This window comes from Suillus fuscotomentosus, assembly GCF_016647785.1.
Source record: "Suillus fuscotomentosus strain FC203 chromosome Unknown F5891scaffold_2, whole genome shotgun sequence".
In the NCBI taxonomy this organism is placed as follows: Eukaryota; Fungi; Basidiomycota; class Agaricomycetes; order Boletales; family Suillaceae; genus Suillus; species Suillus fuscotomentosus.
Window position 1 is genome coordinate 699,802 of NW_024539514.1, and position 14,173 is coordinate 713,974.

Here is a 14,173-nt window from a genome sequence, read left to right on the forward strand (position 1 = left end):
CACAACTCGGCAGATTGGTCACACGGCTTTTGTCAACCATCCGTGGCCAAATCAAAAGCACAGTACGTATTTTCTCAATGAATGAAGATAGAAAGTGTTCACAGCGATCATTCTATCCGCAGCTTACCATGTCAGTCAGCAAGAGATTGAGTATCATGGATGCCCTCAAACCACTTATACATAGTGGCATGGAGGTTGACTCCTCGCATTGGACTAGATTTGCATTTTTGGTGGGTTTCTTCAGGCATCCAGATTGTTTTTACTGAATTTGAGACAGCGCCGTTGTCTTCGCATCTTCCTGATCGGTGTTTGTGATCATGAAAAGCTCACCCTCAAGGAAGCCTTCTCCCCCTACCTCATCCCCTCGCTCCATCAAGATCTTGTAGAGCATATTGAGAAAACGCTCAATGTTGATATGGTTCAGTTGGCGGATGAATTTTCGGAGTATCACCCAGGCCAGGGATCTGCGGATCAAGAAGAACGCTCTGGTGCCTATGAAAGCCTCAACGATCCTACCAGCCATGATGCGAGCTCCACCGCAGCGGCAGTCACCAACAATCTGGTTGACGAAGAGGACCGCCAGGCTGATCCAACTGCAATCGAAGGTCCCTTTACAGATGCGGATGCGAATGAAATCCCTGACGAGTCTTTTGGTACTCCTGATTGTGCGACATCTGGCTTTGGACTCGACGGTGGCTTCAAAAAATGGAACAAACAAAAATTTTGGAACTATGTTGATGCAATGCTGGAGCAGCTTCGCAAAAGTGCGCGTGAGCAATCAGGAGGTCAGACTGCTGGGTATGAAGATGCGTACCGCAAGTACGTGATATCTCTGTACACCGTTTATTCACCTTACTGACTAATGAATAGGGCAATGGTCGAGTTTCTCCAGCTCGACCTGCAGGAGTTCCCTGGTCGCCGCAAGGCTCTATCTCTTGTGAAAGGTTCACAGCCTGTATGGCAGGAAACAATTCAGAAAAAGTTGTTATGGTAAAGTTTGCGCGCTCATTCATTCGTAGTCCTCATTTAATTATAATCAATTAATCATTATATAAATTGTCTACTTTCGTTGAATGCATGGTGTCTCGTCGTGTTTTGTATACGAGTCTGAGTACCACCGTGGTGCATTACTGGCCGATCACCGAGAGAGATATCCGCCATGTATAGCGGATGTATCATGACATTCGTCATTCATACCTACTTGGACATGCTGCCTCAGATATGCAGGTGAAAACATAATCTGTATGTCTCAATCAATACACCTCATTTACATCTGCGGGCGACCATTAAACTGACAATTTCCATAGATACGAACATCTTATCTTAGGACAGATATCACCTAAATAATTAATTTATATCCTACAGAAGTCGCACAGAGACCGGGCAATCAAATATTTTTGAACATAATCGCATATATATTTATGATTTACGTGGTATGTCGCGCGAAAACCCTATGGATGATGCGTGTGAGATATTGGATATATAATTTCTATTTTTGACACCAGATTTACAAAATGGTGGGTTTGCCGTGTAGTAGTACGTGTCTGCACACTTTCGAACGTTGATACATGTTCAATATCATCAATACGTCCATCTTTACTCCCAATCTCCCAAACAAGACGAATCATTCAATTGGCACGAGCTGGTTATTTGGGGCATTGACATGTGGCAGAGGCAGTTCAAAATGCTGTGCTATCAAGCACCAGCGACTATACTGGAGAGAGTAAATCTCATTCACGCCACGGGGCGGTTCTCTAGCCATGCTGCCATTTGTTGTGACAAACAAACTTATTTCGGTGATCTTCCCGCAGCGCTCAGCCATGGCCTGGTTCCGTTCCTAGATGTTCCGTGACTTGGTCACTTGGACCTATCTGGAATGCTACTGTCACTTGGCCGTTTATCGAAGCTTGCCCATTTCTGTGTGGACGTTTCGTTTGGAAACTACGCCTCGCCAGCGCGCTTAAGGTGATCGCGGAATTTAATCTCACCTCTATGTTCCCCCATAGTATAATATAACCTGACTCCATGATCAGTATACTTGCAATTGTACTGCTTAGTGGTATTGGTATAGGCCCCGTTTCACTGACTACGATCCACTAGACAAATTTCGTTATCCCGACAATCTCTTTGGAATGGGCGCCCCGGCCGCAAAATCAGCCACCCCCCCTTGGCTCAGCACAGCAACTAGCTGTATTATTTACCCATTCTATGTCATATAAATGGAGCTCTCAACGGGGGAACCCTATCTTTCTTGACATCATCCACCCATGACTGATACACCCTCATACAATGGCTTCGCCAGCGTCTTCATTGAAAATGATGTATGGGGAAGTTTGGGTTTTGAGGGACAGCAGCAACAACAAATATCAAGAGCTTCGTACCCTCTTACTCCTGTGTGTATCTTTTTGTATGCTTGTCGCTTCGCTCACCACCAGCATACAGCAAATGGGTCAAATGGATTATAACTATCCACGTTATGTTGAATATTCTGGCCAGCTACAGCCCGGGTTCCATGAACCGTTCCCTTCACTCCTTCAAGATGCTAATAGGAATGGGCTTCCTCGCATTGATACAAAAGCTCTTGCGCCCCGGTTATCGATATCTGATTCTTCAACGGCTTCAGCAGGGTCGATGATGCCCCAGACTCCTTATTCTTGGGCAGATGGTCACCTTCACGTCCATGCACCCCTAGGAACCCCATTATCTCCTTCAAATACTCAGTATGCTACATTCTCACCTTCGGTATGTCTCGATGAACCAATCACACTAATCATTGACAATCGATGTGTCAGAAGCCGAAAGGCCTATCTCCTATTCCCTCACCAATGTCACCTCATTCGCCCGCTGCCATGGGTAGCTCTGACGAGGGGTCTTTTTTGCAGGCTTACGACGACGATGAGGTTCGTAGCAATTGATCCGATTGATGTACATGTTGTTAAAAGATAGATGAATACAGGAAGACGCGCCTCAACCAATGGAACATGTCGTAAAATGGAAAGCTATTCGCGATCAAGCGATTACCGTCACAGGCACCACCATCTACATTCCTCAGTCGATATATCAACCATATACTGAGGCAGATCGTGTGCGCTACATCGAGAAAGCCGATCTTAAGGAGCCCATCATCTTTAAGACAGCGCATCCTGACCAGTGGGGCATACCACTCGATGACGCCCTGAAAGCTAAGATGAAAGATCTTCTCGATAAAGATGACAACATGTTCGAGAACTGCGGGCCCTCTGTGTCTATCCGGCTTCAGGTATGCTAATTCTTCCCTGGCTCTACTGTTTCCTCACATTCACGCCTTTAGTGGCCCGGGTATCGTGCATGGACCAAGCAGATCCCCACGATGGACTTCAAAAGTCCGAAAGGTCCTATCACCAGAGCTAAATTGGCTAAAAATATCGCAAACTGCGTAAAACGATTCATCGAAGTATGTTTCACGATCCTTGTGTATCGTCTGTAAATCGATCTCACATTGATTCCAGGAGAAGGAAAAGGAACGTATGGAGATGGAGGCAGACCGCAGGTGGAGGGTTGGAACACGCTACATCAGAATGGACGACCTCATCTTGGTGTCCCTGCACCACATCTCTAAGGGCAGTTGGCAGCCTCAGTTACGTCTACGCACTGCACTAGGTGACATTCAACTCCGGCGCCTTCAAACTCCAGCTCCGCCTTCCGCATAGACCCACAGCTATTCAGAGGTAAAGATCTCGCCAATTACAATGCATAGTATGCGGTGAATAGCCTGGGTGCCATCTGGATGATACCATGCTCTTGCCTGTTCCGTTCGAGTCTTTGGTATTCGCTCCATTTCTCTATGTGCCTTTTGCTCTTTGATCAAAATGTGCTGGTCGTTTATGGAGTTTCACGTTTTAGATACGCTTTGCGCGAGCCTCTCATTGCCGTTAGACTTATATCTTTTTAACGCCGGGCTTTCAGGTTTCGTTCTTACTCGCTCACCGTGCCGTTTGCTGTATAGTGTGACAATTCCGCTATAGGCTTTATTCTGTCTTTTCTTGCTGCTTTGTAACTATTTCGATAGCTATTCAAATGACTTCAAAACGATAGGACAATACTAGTACTAGCCTTCTACATCGATTCATATACCCTGCACAACAGGACTATACTACAAATTTGTGTGCTTGATTCTCTCGCCGAAGAGTAGAACTGAGTCAATATTTCGGTACCACGTGCACGTATGAGTCACAGGATATTTATATATGGTGCGTATCATGTACATCATGTGTCGCTGTTTTAACTTTTCAAGCGACGAGAAACATCGAATAGAAGTACACTTATCTGCTCAGCCTCCGTCTCATAGGCTTAACAAACGAATCGCTTTTTTGTTCTGTAGTCATGCATCTAACACAGGAGCTCTGATGACCCTTCTGCCATCTCAATTATTATCGATCTGAGGCCGCATGGTTCACATCACTCTCACCCAGGGTACACTGCCAATCATCCCTCTAACGTGCACCTTTCATCCTCTCAACACTCTTAGGCGTCTGTCTGGGTCACACCAGGTGATAAGATCATCATTAGCCAAGAGTTTTGACCCGGGTAAGGTGACACCCTGGTCCTTAGCAACTGCCAACTCTGATGCAAAACCGATGCAAAACTTGCGCGCTACACTAAATCATCATCGCATGGTGCAGTCGATGCCATGCCACATCCTGAACTTTGCACAGGGGCCAGATAGATACATCATGATGTTTTGATGTGGCTGATCATTTGATTTGCTGATCCGAATCTGCCATCATGTGAGTATCTATACACAACTGTGCCACTAGCTAGGTATATCTTCATTGACCTGCCTCTTTCCCATCCAAGACCATTCCCCACTATGAGTGACGCACCTCCATCCGACGCTTTTCCAGACCTTTGCAATGCTGATGATCACAGTCATTCCGGGCAGCAACAACAGCTGCCAGATCCCCCACAATCTGTTACTCCTGTGCGCGTTCCCCTGTATGGTAGTTGCCTCGCTCACCACCTCATCATGCAGAAAACCGGCCACACGAATGGAGGTCACGACTTTCATGGTCAGCTATTGTTCGATTACCACGTTGTACCACTGCCACTCACGAGGGTCCTTTCTATTCAGGTCATGTTGAATTTTCTGGACAGCTACAGTCCGGGTTCAATGTACCGTTCTCTTCACCCAGTCAAGATTCTACTAGGAACGGGCTTCCTCGCATTGATACGAAGGCTGCTCTGCCGCGGTTATCGATAGTATCTGATTCTTCGACGACTCCAGCAGGGTTGATGATGCCCCAGACTCCTTACTCTTGGGCAGATGGTCGCCTTCACGTCCATGCACCCCTAGGGACTCTATTATCTCCTTCAAATATTCAATTTCCTGCAATTTCACATTTAGTATGTCTCGATGAACCAATCATACGAATCACTCACAATCTATGCGTCAGAAGTCGAAGGGCCTGTCTCCTATTCTCTCCCCAATGTCACCTCATTCGCCCGCCGCCATGGGTAGCTCTGACGAGTGGTCTTTGTTGCAAGCTTTCAACGATGACGAGGTTCGTACCCATTGATTCGATTGATGTACACGTTGTTTAAGGCGAATGGGTACAGGAAGACGCGCCTCAAACCATGGAACATGTCGTAAAGTGGAAGGCCATTCGCGATCAAGCGATTACCGTCACAGGCACCACTATCTACATCCCTCAGTCGATATATCAACCATACACAGAGGCGGATCGTGTGCGCTACATCGAGAAAGCCGATCTCAAGGAGCCCGTCATCTTTAAGACAGCACATCCTGACCAGTGGGGCATAGCACTCGATGACGCCCTGAAAGCTAAGATGAAAAACCTTCTCGATAAAGATGACAAGATGCTCGAGAACTGCGGGCCCTCTGTGTCTATCCGGCTTCAGGTATGCTAATTCTTCCATGGCTCGACTGTTTCCTCACATTCACGCCTTTAGTGGCCCGGATACCGTGCATGGACCAGGCAGATCCCCACGATGGACTTCAAAAGTCCGAAAGGTCCTATCACCAGAGCTAAGTTGGCTAAAACTATCGCCAACTGCGTGAAACGATTCATCGAAGTATGTTTCACGATCCTTGTGTATCGTCTGTAAATCAATCTCACATTGATTCCAGGAGAAGGAAATGGAACGTATGGAAATGGAGGCAGACCGCAGGTGGAGGGTTGGAACACGCTACATCAGAATGGAGGACCTTATCTTGGTGTCCTTGCACCACATCTCTAAGGGCAGTTGGCAGCCTCAGCTACGTCTACGCACTGCACTAGGTGACATTCAACTCCGGCGCCTTCAACCTCAAGCCCCACTTTCCATCGCATAGCACTGAAGCACGGAATACCCTACCAGGATGATACCATGACCTACGGTTCGGCTCAGGCATTAAAACTCGCTTCATATATTTCTTTGCTTTCGATGTTTCCTCAAAATGTTCTATGGAGTGTTGCACCGCTATAGGAGTACGCGAGATGTGTTTTGCACGGGCCTCTCAGGCTACTTGATTTGAGTTGATACTAATGCCCGGACTTTGAGGTTCACGATGGGGCTGACTTTTTTGTCTCAAGTATTATTGTGCAACAATCATTCTATGCTGTAATTAATGTATAGCCCGTCATGCAGTGTAGTATATACGCTCATTGGTTTATACGTGGACGTTGAAGCACATCTGGATTTCTGCATGCCCCTAAGCATCTCAATTATTGCGGAGTTTGAAGCTGCTGATACCTCCCGAACAAGGAATCATGCATCATGATATACACCATCTCCTGCCGCACTCGTGCTCGTCGTGTATGACATTGAATGAAATTTTGCATTTAGGCTTTTCACGTGGTGCGAATACAACTTTTATGCTCTTGCAACCATTAAATATTGACATGAAAGTAATAAAGTGTAGCTCACCGTGATCATTGACTCGGAGTTGGTCGGCATTTCAATAGATCAAGAGACAGCGCCATCACAGCGGTGCAATGCCAGAGATGCACATGAACAACCAGTCACTGAATACTGGGGAGGAAATAAGAAGAAGTGAGCTTACTGACCCCAGGCATGGTTTGGGTGGCGCACGCCTACACATATATCGAAGACGCCGTTGGGGAAGCGCGGGCATCATCAGGTTATGGGCAGCTGTCTTCCAACTCCGCTTAAAGACACAGTATCCGAGTCTTGCACACAATGTTCCTTCTTAATTAGGCCCCCCCGATGTCAGAATAAAAGATATAAAAAACCGTCTAAAGTCAAGCCAGGAATGTGACTGTGAAATGCAGACAGTGCAGACGGTCTGATTGCATCGTCACATCTTACCTTTTTGCTGTGTAGCAACGTTCCCCATCCTCTTTGATTCTAAGGCTTACTCATTCTTTTCGCCCTGCCTGGCAGATGCAACTCCGATAGCCATGGATATTCAAATGACATATTGTAACCTCTTACCGTGTATATCCCCCAAGGCTCAGAACTGCGTGTAAATTGCGTGGTTCGCGTTGTCAGGTTATAGTCTGTGGCTAATGCACATACTCACATCGCACCCTGGGCCCTCTACGCCGGCCAAATTCATTAGGTATGAAACCAGACAGTGTACTGCCATCTGATACATTGACCTGTTCAAACCTTGCTTGGATATCACCTTCCCCGGGCCGCTTCCCCGCCCAGTCGCTCGAGAAATTGAACGGAGTGCGACCCATTTTCTTGGTCGATTGAGTATACCCCCGCAGCATCAAGAGTAAAATTGCTCTAATAGGAATATCTAATGGTACTTATCCGACTCCGATGGTTCACCTACTACAGCTTAGCGGCTTAATTATATCATTTATAGTTTCATGTCCGTTGTGGAGCTGAATGGCAGGGCCCCTATTCACCATACACCCATCATCTTGCGGATTCTGTTCCGGAATTTGTGTCACTCGGCGGAATAACCACGGCACACTGCCTTCCTGCCAAGTCACGTATGCAGGAAACCTCAAGTCTTGTGCCGGCAATCGGATAACATGCCAGAATAAGACTGGAGTTCCAGCAAAGGATTCTATCCTGGCGTGGGGGCTTTCGCGCCAGTGGAGGGGTGAAGAAACCCTGCTAACCTCAATTTTCTCGTAAATTACACTCGTAAGAAAAAAAAAATTATACATCATGTGTTTACAGTCTGAGCTAATTGATATGTAGAGTCATCCACAAAGGCAGACCTGGGATCACCGTGCTACCTAAGTTTCTAAGTTCAGCTTCAAGGGTGTCACTTCAGGTCGCCATTATACCCGACATCCCATGAGCTGTAGAAGTTTTTACAGCAACTTACAGCTTATGGTCTCCCAAGGAGACTGACTATTTTGGTGTGCGCTGGATCTGGAATATTCAATCGGTTACTCAATCCTCCGTGTCGGTACAAAAGTTGACCGACGAGATTCATAAGGAATCATAGAAGTGACCATCAGACGTACAGTATTCTTCATCCATGTCCTTTCACAACGCCAATACATTTTCTTTTGCCCACCCTGAAGTACCCAGATCGTTGAATGGCGGGACGGTTTGGCTGGCTTCGCCAGACAATCGTACATTGGCTGGTAATGTCAGTTGCCTCTTTTCTTGAAATGTCAGATCTTCGAACCAACTATCCTCGAAGTCACCACGCTCTGCAGGATTTCTGGAACAGTCTCCGCCGCCTACTTCGGAACCTTTGCTGGATTGGGATGCCTTTTCAACCCTCATGAGGGCTTTCGAAGGTTGCATCCCACTATCGAAGTGTGATTGTGAAGTGCAGCAGCTGATTCCGGCACCACAGATCGTGTAGTATACGGAGACTATGTGAATGATCTCGATGAGACCAGCCAGTTGCCTCCATTGGAGAGCCGGGTAAGTTTTTTGTCTTGTTTGATTCAGTGAGCTCTTACCGAAATTGCACAAGGATACCGCGGAAAGTAGTCTCAATGAACGTGTCGACGATTCGGAACAGGAACTCCAGCTTGCCATAGTCCCCATTGAAACCGCTACTTCTGCTTGTATTCCTCAAAGATTGTATCAGCCGCGAGGAGAAACTGAGCGAGAGAAATACGTGCAAGCAGCGAATTTATCTTTGCCTATCCTCTTCTGCGCAGAGAAGTCACATGAGCTGGGTGTAGCCTTGGAAGAGATTCTCAAAAATTCGAGATGTCTCAGCGATAGGGATGACCCGGTGTTCGAAGGGGGCGGCCAATTTATCTCAGTGAGATTAGAGGTCTGTCAAGAACATGGCGATACGGACCTTATGAACTGATTGCTTGAATGACAGTGGCCCGGTTATCCTCCCTGGAGTTATCAGCTCCCTACCAGAGACTGTCGCAAGATACGAGGGCCCATCACCAAAGCCAAACTTGCAAAGAAACTTGCAACCTGCATACGCAAATTTATTGAGGTGACACTTCGCGTTTGTCTCTAATCATTTCTTTTGACGATTTTTTTCTTCAGAAAATGGCGATTCACCGCATGGAGGCCGACTCTGACCCTATGTGGAGGATTAGTCCCCGTCACATAAAATTTGAAGATCTCATACTCATCAGTTTAATTCATGTGTCGCAAGGAAGTTGGCAGCCCAAGTTACAACTTCGGCGACAGATGCGGGGTGCATCCAGCAGAGCTTGACAATCCTAAGGTCCGTTTCATTTTTGGGGTGGGAGACAGTGTCTAATTCAAATTTCTCAGGCTCACTTGGAGAGTTCACTTAACTCTCGCTGCCGAGAGTTCGATTTCTTATCTCTTGCGCAATCTCATGTGCTTCCGTCACAGGACCAATATTTCTTTCCAACTTTGCCAACGGCAGCCACTACTCGCGTGCAGATTTACACTTTCCTCTTCCTTCATATTCAATGTTATGCATCATGCTTTCCGCGTCTTGTTTTCGTAGCTACCCATCGGACCATACCCGAATTCTTATTCTGCAATTCTGAACTTGACAACAAAGTTCTTGAAAGAGGATCTTCGGTTTCAATGAAAGTCAAACTCCAAAATGTGTAATTAATATCCTTATCGCCCAATTTTCGACCCCGTAACCTCCGAGTCAGCGTTCTTCTAAAGTTCTACGCCGTTGTACTTTCTTTTCAAGAGTAACTTCAGAAGGAGCAAACCCTTTTGGTCATTAGCTTGTTGTCCGTCACGTGTTGTACTACTTTGGCGGGCGACAAGGTTGCTCGTGTTTTTATTCTTCACTGGACAAGAAATCGAATGTTGTATGTATGACAAGGGCCACTGAATTGACAGACACTTGTACATGTCATGATTGACCTGCGACAGAAATGCTCATATAGCTCGGGGTATCTCAGCAAGTTTATATCCCAAGCGTTCCCAAGTCTCAATCATCGAGGCTCTGTTTACTACCAGAGAGCCGTCTCTTTTGCTGTATTATTTGCCATTGTATCAATTATCTTTCACCGCTGCCCATAATGAATCGCGGAACAGTCGCCATCGCTGTTGTGCAACACCAAGTGATGATCATACAACTCGTACAAGGTACGTACCCACTGAAACTGCTCAAGAACAAATCTCTTAAAAATCCCCTACACAGCCACATCGGGCCACTCTCACCGTCGCAGCGACCGGTGGTTAGATGTGTACACTTATACGCCCTTTGGCGACCACCTGTTCCTAGCTTCATCTGTCCCTCAGGCGCGCATCGCCCCCTCAGATCTTCTTACCGTCTTCCCGTTTCGCACTACCACCACGGACATGATTGAACTACCTGGACAAGAATACCAGGAGTTCCTGCAACTCAAAGCCAAGCATCAGAAGAAACAGGAGAATTTGTGGCGTGCTTGGAAAGCCAAGTTGCGCTGAATATGGTCCGTTCTATGGAAGACGTCGATTTATTTTGCGTGCTGTGGTCAGCTGAGCAAGACCACACGGAATTACTTGTATTTTTAACACTTTATCATCTTCCCATCCTGAATTGTAGCTAGAACTAGATACCACCTCACATTATGATACACACTGTCACACTGTAGCCTTAGTACCTGGATACAAAATTGTAACTTGGTAGAATTTTAAAACTTCTCGCTCATTCCGCGGTATACAACAGATTACTAGTAGAAAAAATAAGAGAAAGCAAGAACACAGAAATGGTCTAGTAGCATATGAAAATAAAAATATCGATAAGTCGACCACAATCCAGGAACTACATCGGTTTGCAACTAAGCAGCCGAGGTAGCATCTGGGTCCCTAAATACCTATGGGCGCAAAGGGTCAGCGATGATCAATGAAAGAAGCAGTGGGCGCACTTTTAAACTCCATATATCTCCCACTTTATCTCTGTCTTCAGAGTCCACGACTTCATTCACCTCCTGGTCTAGTTGGCCGCCGGGAGAAGTCTGTAGCTTCAGTCCCTGCTCATTGGCAAGATGCAGTAGACATATGAAGCAGAAGCTCGTGCTGATCTCTTCCATCTTGTCCTTCGGATACGATTTCTGTAGTCCAGAAATCACGGAGCTGAAAACTCTATGTTCTTCGGGGTTAGTAAGAGATGTGTCATCAACATCCTGGAAGCAAGTGAGCAGAGAAGGAGGGGCAATTCAAAAGAGACAAACCATATCGTCGTCTTCTTCACCCTCCTTCGTCTTCCCAACCTTGATATCCAAGCCTTTCCAAATATTCTCTTTCAGTTTCCTCACATCTACCCGTTTGGCACGCTTGGCATAATTGACAAATTCTGGTCGAACCCGCCGCGTCTGACCTTGCGTGGCAGCCAAGAGATCCTGCTCTCCAGCATCCTGCAGCGCTGCACCGTCGCCATCAAAACCATCATCAAAGCCCGGGCCGTCATCGTAGTCATTGTCGAAGAACTGGGTATTGAATGGTATATTTAGTCCATCACCGGCTTGCGGAGCAATGAGTTTAAAACATATAGAGCGTGAATACAAAATATTCTTACTTTCATCATTTTCAGCTGCAGCACGTTCTGCAGCTTGGTCCGCCGCAGCCTGTGCCCAAAATTGCTCGTCGACCTCTCCGTCGCCATTCTCATTAAACCTGACAGGTTGCCCACGCATCTTTAACTGGAAGTGTACAGATGTCAATTCAAGTCGTCACAAAAATGATTGCGCTTACCGAGAATTTGGGCTTCAGGAAAAGAGTAACAAGTTGCCTGCTTGAGAAGTGCATGTCATCAGGGAGAGTATGTTCATCACGCTTCTCCTCCTTCGCTTTGCGGCCGCCCCGACCCTTTTTCCCAGTCTTTGAACCTCCGTAGCTGGGCAAAGTGATACCAACCCCCCGCGTGACTTTCGCAAACATTTCGTTTGCAATCGTCTTGATATCTTTCTCGGCGGGCGTCAGGAAGTCGATCTTGAATGCTTCCTTCTTTTCCCGCCGGGGTTTGGGGGCATCAGCCTCTGCTGTAGCGCGACATCAGTGATATAGCATATCCGACTGAACTGAAGGACTCACGTTTCCGAATGACTTTCCTCAACTTCCAGTGTTCAGGACCCGCCCAGTTTTTCATGAGGTTCTTATCAAAGTAACCCATCATCGCGTTTTCTCCGTCCGCGTCTGTAATGGCTATCACACGATCTGGCTTGTTTGGTGCATGTCGTGGGTCGAAAGGGACAAGTGCGCCTCCTGGTCGTACCGCATGCCGTTGATCACCTTCGGCGCCGACGGACCCATTCTCATCACCCCCATAGTCGCCCCCTCCAAAGGCGTCCCCACCATCATAATCATCATCAACAGCTTGATCGCCCTGGAAGAAATCTTGGCCATCACGATCACCATCCACATTCATGGGTGCATCATTTGCGCCGTAGTCTCCGAAGCCCGGATCATCATCATCTTCGTCGCCAGCTTGATTGTTAACTGTATCATCACGGTAAAGAGAGTCGTCAAATGTGTGATTACTGTCTTTGGCGAATGAGAAGTCGGCCAGTGAATGGGAGATCGCCTTGTCGTCAAGAACATCTAAGTCAGGAAAAAATTGACCTGACACAAGGATGAGTATTTTATCATCCAAGAGGACTTTTGCAACATACCTCGTAGGTAACTTATGTCCACATATTCTTCCTGCTCCTCCTCATCTTCTTCATCTTCCGCCACTCGGCCCATGGAATCACTCGCGTCAAAGACGACGCGCATGCCACCATCACTTCCAACCCCCAAACTAAGGTGGTTCATGAGCAGACCCTGTGCGCCGCCCTCATCAAAATCTTCGCAAGTTTTGCGGAAAAGGGGGTCAATGCCGAGGTCAAGTTCCAGCTTCTTGCTGTGAAGCTGTGAGGCGTCTTTAGCGAGCGTCGAGTCGGGTCGGTGCGATTTTTTCTTTTTCTTCGCCTGTGTCGCGTCTTGACTATCAGGATTGTCCGACAGCGCGTCATCGTCTTCGGCGCCGATCATGCCTTCGTTGGCGAGGTTGCTGAGCAGCTTGCCTGTTTCTGTGCCAACAGAGTCGACGCGACTGGTCCAAATTTTGACGCAGCCATCAAGGGTACATGAAGCGCGCTGGAAGTTGATGGAGTTGTCGATATTATTTCGGAGCAGCGACATATCATGGAAGTAATCGATCAGCGCGAAGTTCCATGAGTTCGCAGCATTGATTTTCTGGCGATCATTATGATAAGTAGCAAGATCTAGATTATACACTAATGCACGCACGTTGTCTGTCGCCATTTTCATCCATTCCTCAAAGTTGGAGCTCATGACGTCTAGGGGTACGTTGATGACAGGAGGTGGGGCCACAGAGTTGAGCTGCTGTTGCTTCAGCTTCGCCTGCGCAGCCTTGGAAGATTCTGCCTGATCTTGACGCTCTGTCGAAGGCCCAGCTTCCGCGTTTTCTATGACAGCTAGTTTATTGCTCTTCCTTCGCCGGCGCTTCTCAGCCGCGTCGTCATTGATGTTGACCGCCCTTAGTGGAAGGCGTCCAGTGTCAGAGTGTGCTTCACTCTCACCTCCGTACATGTCGCTGATCCGTTTCTTGCTGCCCTGTCGAAGTGTCGGTCTTGGTGTATCTGGTTCAGTGTCGCCGCCTGAGTCCGAGTCATGATGATCTGTATCTGCAATCCTGGCAATCCTGGCACGCCTGGTATTCATCCCCCGTTGAGTTTTGTGTCGATCGTCCTTGACACTGTCGTAAAATGAGCTCGCTGTTACCGTTTGATTACTAACTGTTGATTGTCGCGTAACGCGTTCTGCGTTCAACAAAATGTTCTCAAAGCACGTGACACGTGCT

The 14,173-nt window shown here is 47.2% G+C and overlaps 6 protein-coding genes across 6 annotated transcripts; 5 read left to right on the top strand and 1 right to left on the bottom strand.

The window, feature by feature from the left end:
* Nucleotides 1-274: 274 nt before the first annotated feature.
* F5891DRAFT_939444 (uncharacterized protein) lies at nucleotides 275-994 on the top strand (the record flags this gene model as incomplete). The annotated part of the gene is made up of 2 exons (XM_041374223.1): nucleotides 275-819; nucleotides 871-994. Coding segments are annotated over 2 exons (669 nt in total), but the record flags the coding sequence as incomplete, so codon positions are not given.
* Nucleotides 995-2,974: 1,980 nt separating this feature from the next.
* F5891DRAFT_938791 (uncharacterized protein) lies at nucleotides 2,975-3,689 on the top strand (the record flags this gene model as incomplete). The annotated part of the gene is made up of 3 exons (XM_041374193.1): nucleotides 2,975-3,259; nucleotides 3,311-3,433; nucleotides 3,489-3,689. The coding sequence occupies 3 exons, from the start codon at nucleotides 2,975-2,977 to the stop codon at nucleotides 3,687-3,689; spliced, it is 609 nt and encodes a 202-aa protein (XP_041233282.1).
* A 1,924-nt stretch (nucleotides 3,690-5,613) lies between these two features.
* On the top strand, nucleotides 5,614-6,331 carry F5891DRAFT_938595 (uncharacterized protein; the record flags this gene model as incomplete). The annotated part of the gene is made up of 3 exons (XM_041374177.1): nucleotides 5,614-5,898; nucleotides 5,950-6,072; nucleotides 6,128-6,331. 3 exons carry the CDS (start codon nucleotides 5,614-5,616, stop codon nucleotides 6,329-6,331), a joined length of 612 nt encoding a protein of 203 aa, XP_041233283.1.
* Nucleotides 6,332-8,446: 2,115 nt separating this feature from the next.
* Nucleotides 8,447-9,609, top strand: F5891DRAFT_974371 (uncharacterized protein; the record flags this gene model as incomplete). The annotated part of the gene is made up of 6 exons (XM_041376451.1): nucleotides 8,447-8,560; nucleotides 8,615-8,714; nucleotides 8,774-8,844; nucleotides 8,897-9,205; nucleotides 9,260-9,382; nucleotides 9,436-9,609. The coding sequence occupies 6 exons, from the start codon at nucleotides 8,447-8,449 to the stop codon at nucleotides 9,607-9,609; spliced, it is 891 nt and encodes a 296-aa protein (XP_041233284.1).
* A 386-nt stretch (nucleotides 9,610-9,995) lies between these two features.
* On the top strand, nucleotides 9,996-11,031 carry F5891DRAFT_996666 (uncharacterized protein). The gene is made up of 2 exons (XM_041378390.1): nucleotides 9,996-10,473; nucleotides 10,529-11,031. Exons 1-2 carry the CDS (start codon nucleotides 10,407-10,409, stop codon nucleotides 10,795-10,797), a joined length of 336 nt encoding a protein of 111 aa, XP_041233285.1. The 5' UTR covers nucleotides 9,996-10,406; the 3' UTR covers nucleotides 10,798-11,031.
* F5891DRAFT_1098830 (condensin complex subunit 2/barren) lies at nucleotides 11,032-14,173 on the bottom strand. The gene is made up of 8 exons (XM_041363548.1): nucleotides 13,600-14,173; nucleotides 12,981-13,545; nucleotides 12,403-12,930; nucleotides 12,064-12,350; nucleotides 11,888-12,011; nucleotides 11,544-11,833; nucleotides 11,238-11,495; nucleotides 11,032-11,186 (listed from the first exon to the last, which is right to left on the bottom strand). The coding sequence occupies exons 1-8, from the start codon at nucleotides 14,032-14,034 to the stop codon at nucleotides 11,151-11,153; spliced, it is 2,523 nt and encodes an 840-aa protein (XP_041233286.1). The 5' UTR covers nucleotides 14,035-14,173; the 3' UTR covers nucleotides 11,032-11,150.

Bases quoted from the DNA above. Each gene is read 5' to 3' on its own strand.
- F5891DRAFT_1098830 (XM_041363548.1), bottom strand. From the start codon at position 14,034: ATGAATACCAGGCGTGCCAGGATTGCCAGGATTGCAGATACAGATCAT. The intron at 12,351-12,402 runs GTGAGTCCTTCA...GTCGCGCTACAG, and splicing joins GAGGAAAGTCATTCGGAAAC to CAGAGGCTGATGCCCCCAAA. The intron at 11,496-11,543 runs GTTTGTCTCTTT...ACTTGCTTCCAG, and splicing joins GTGAAGAAGACGACGATATG to GATGTTGATGACACATCTCT.
- F5891DRAFT_996666 (XM_041378390.1), top strand. From the start codon at position 10,407: ATGAATCGCGGAACAGTCGCCATCGCTGTTGTGCAACACCAAGTGATG. The intron at 10,474-10,528 runs GTACGTACCCAC...TCCCCTACACAG, and splicing joins GATCATACAACTCGTACAAG to CCACATCGGGCCACTCTCAC.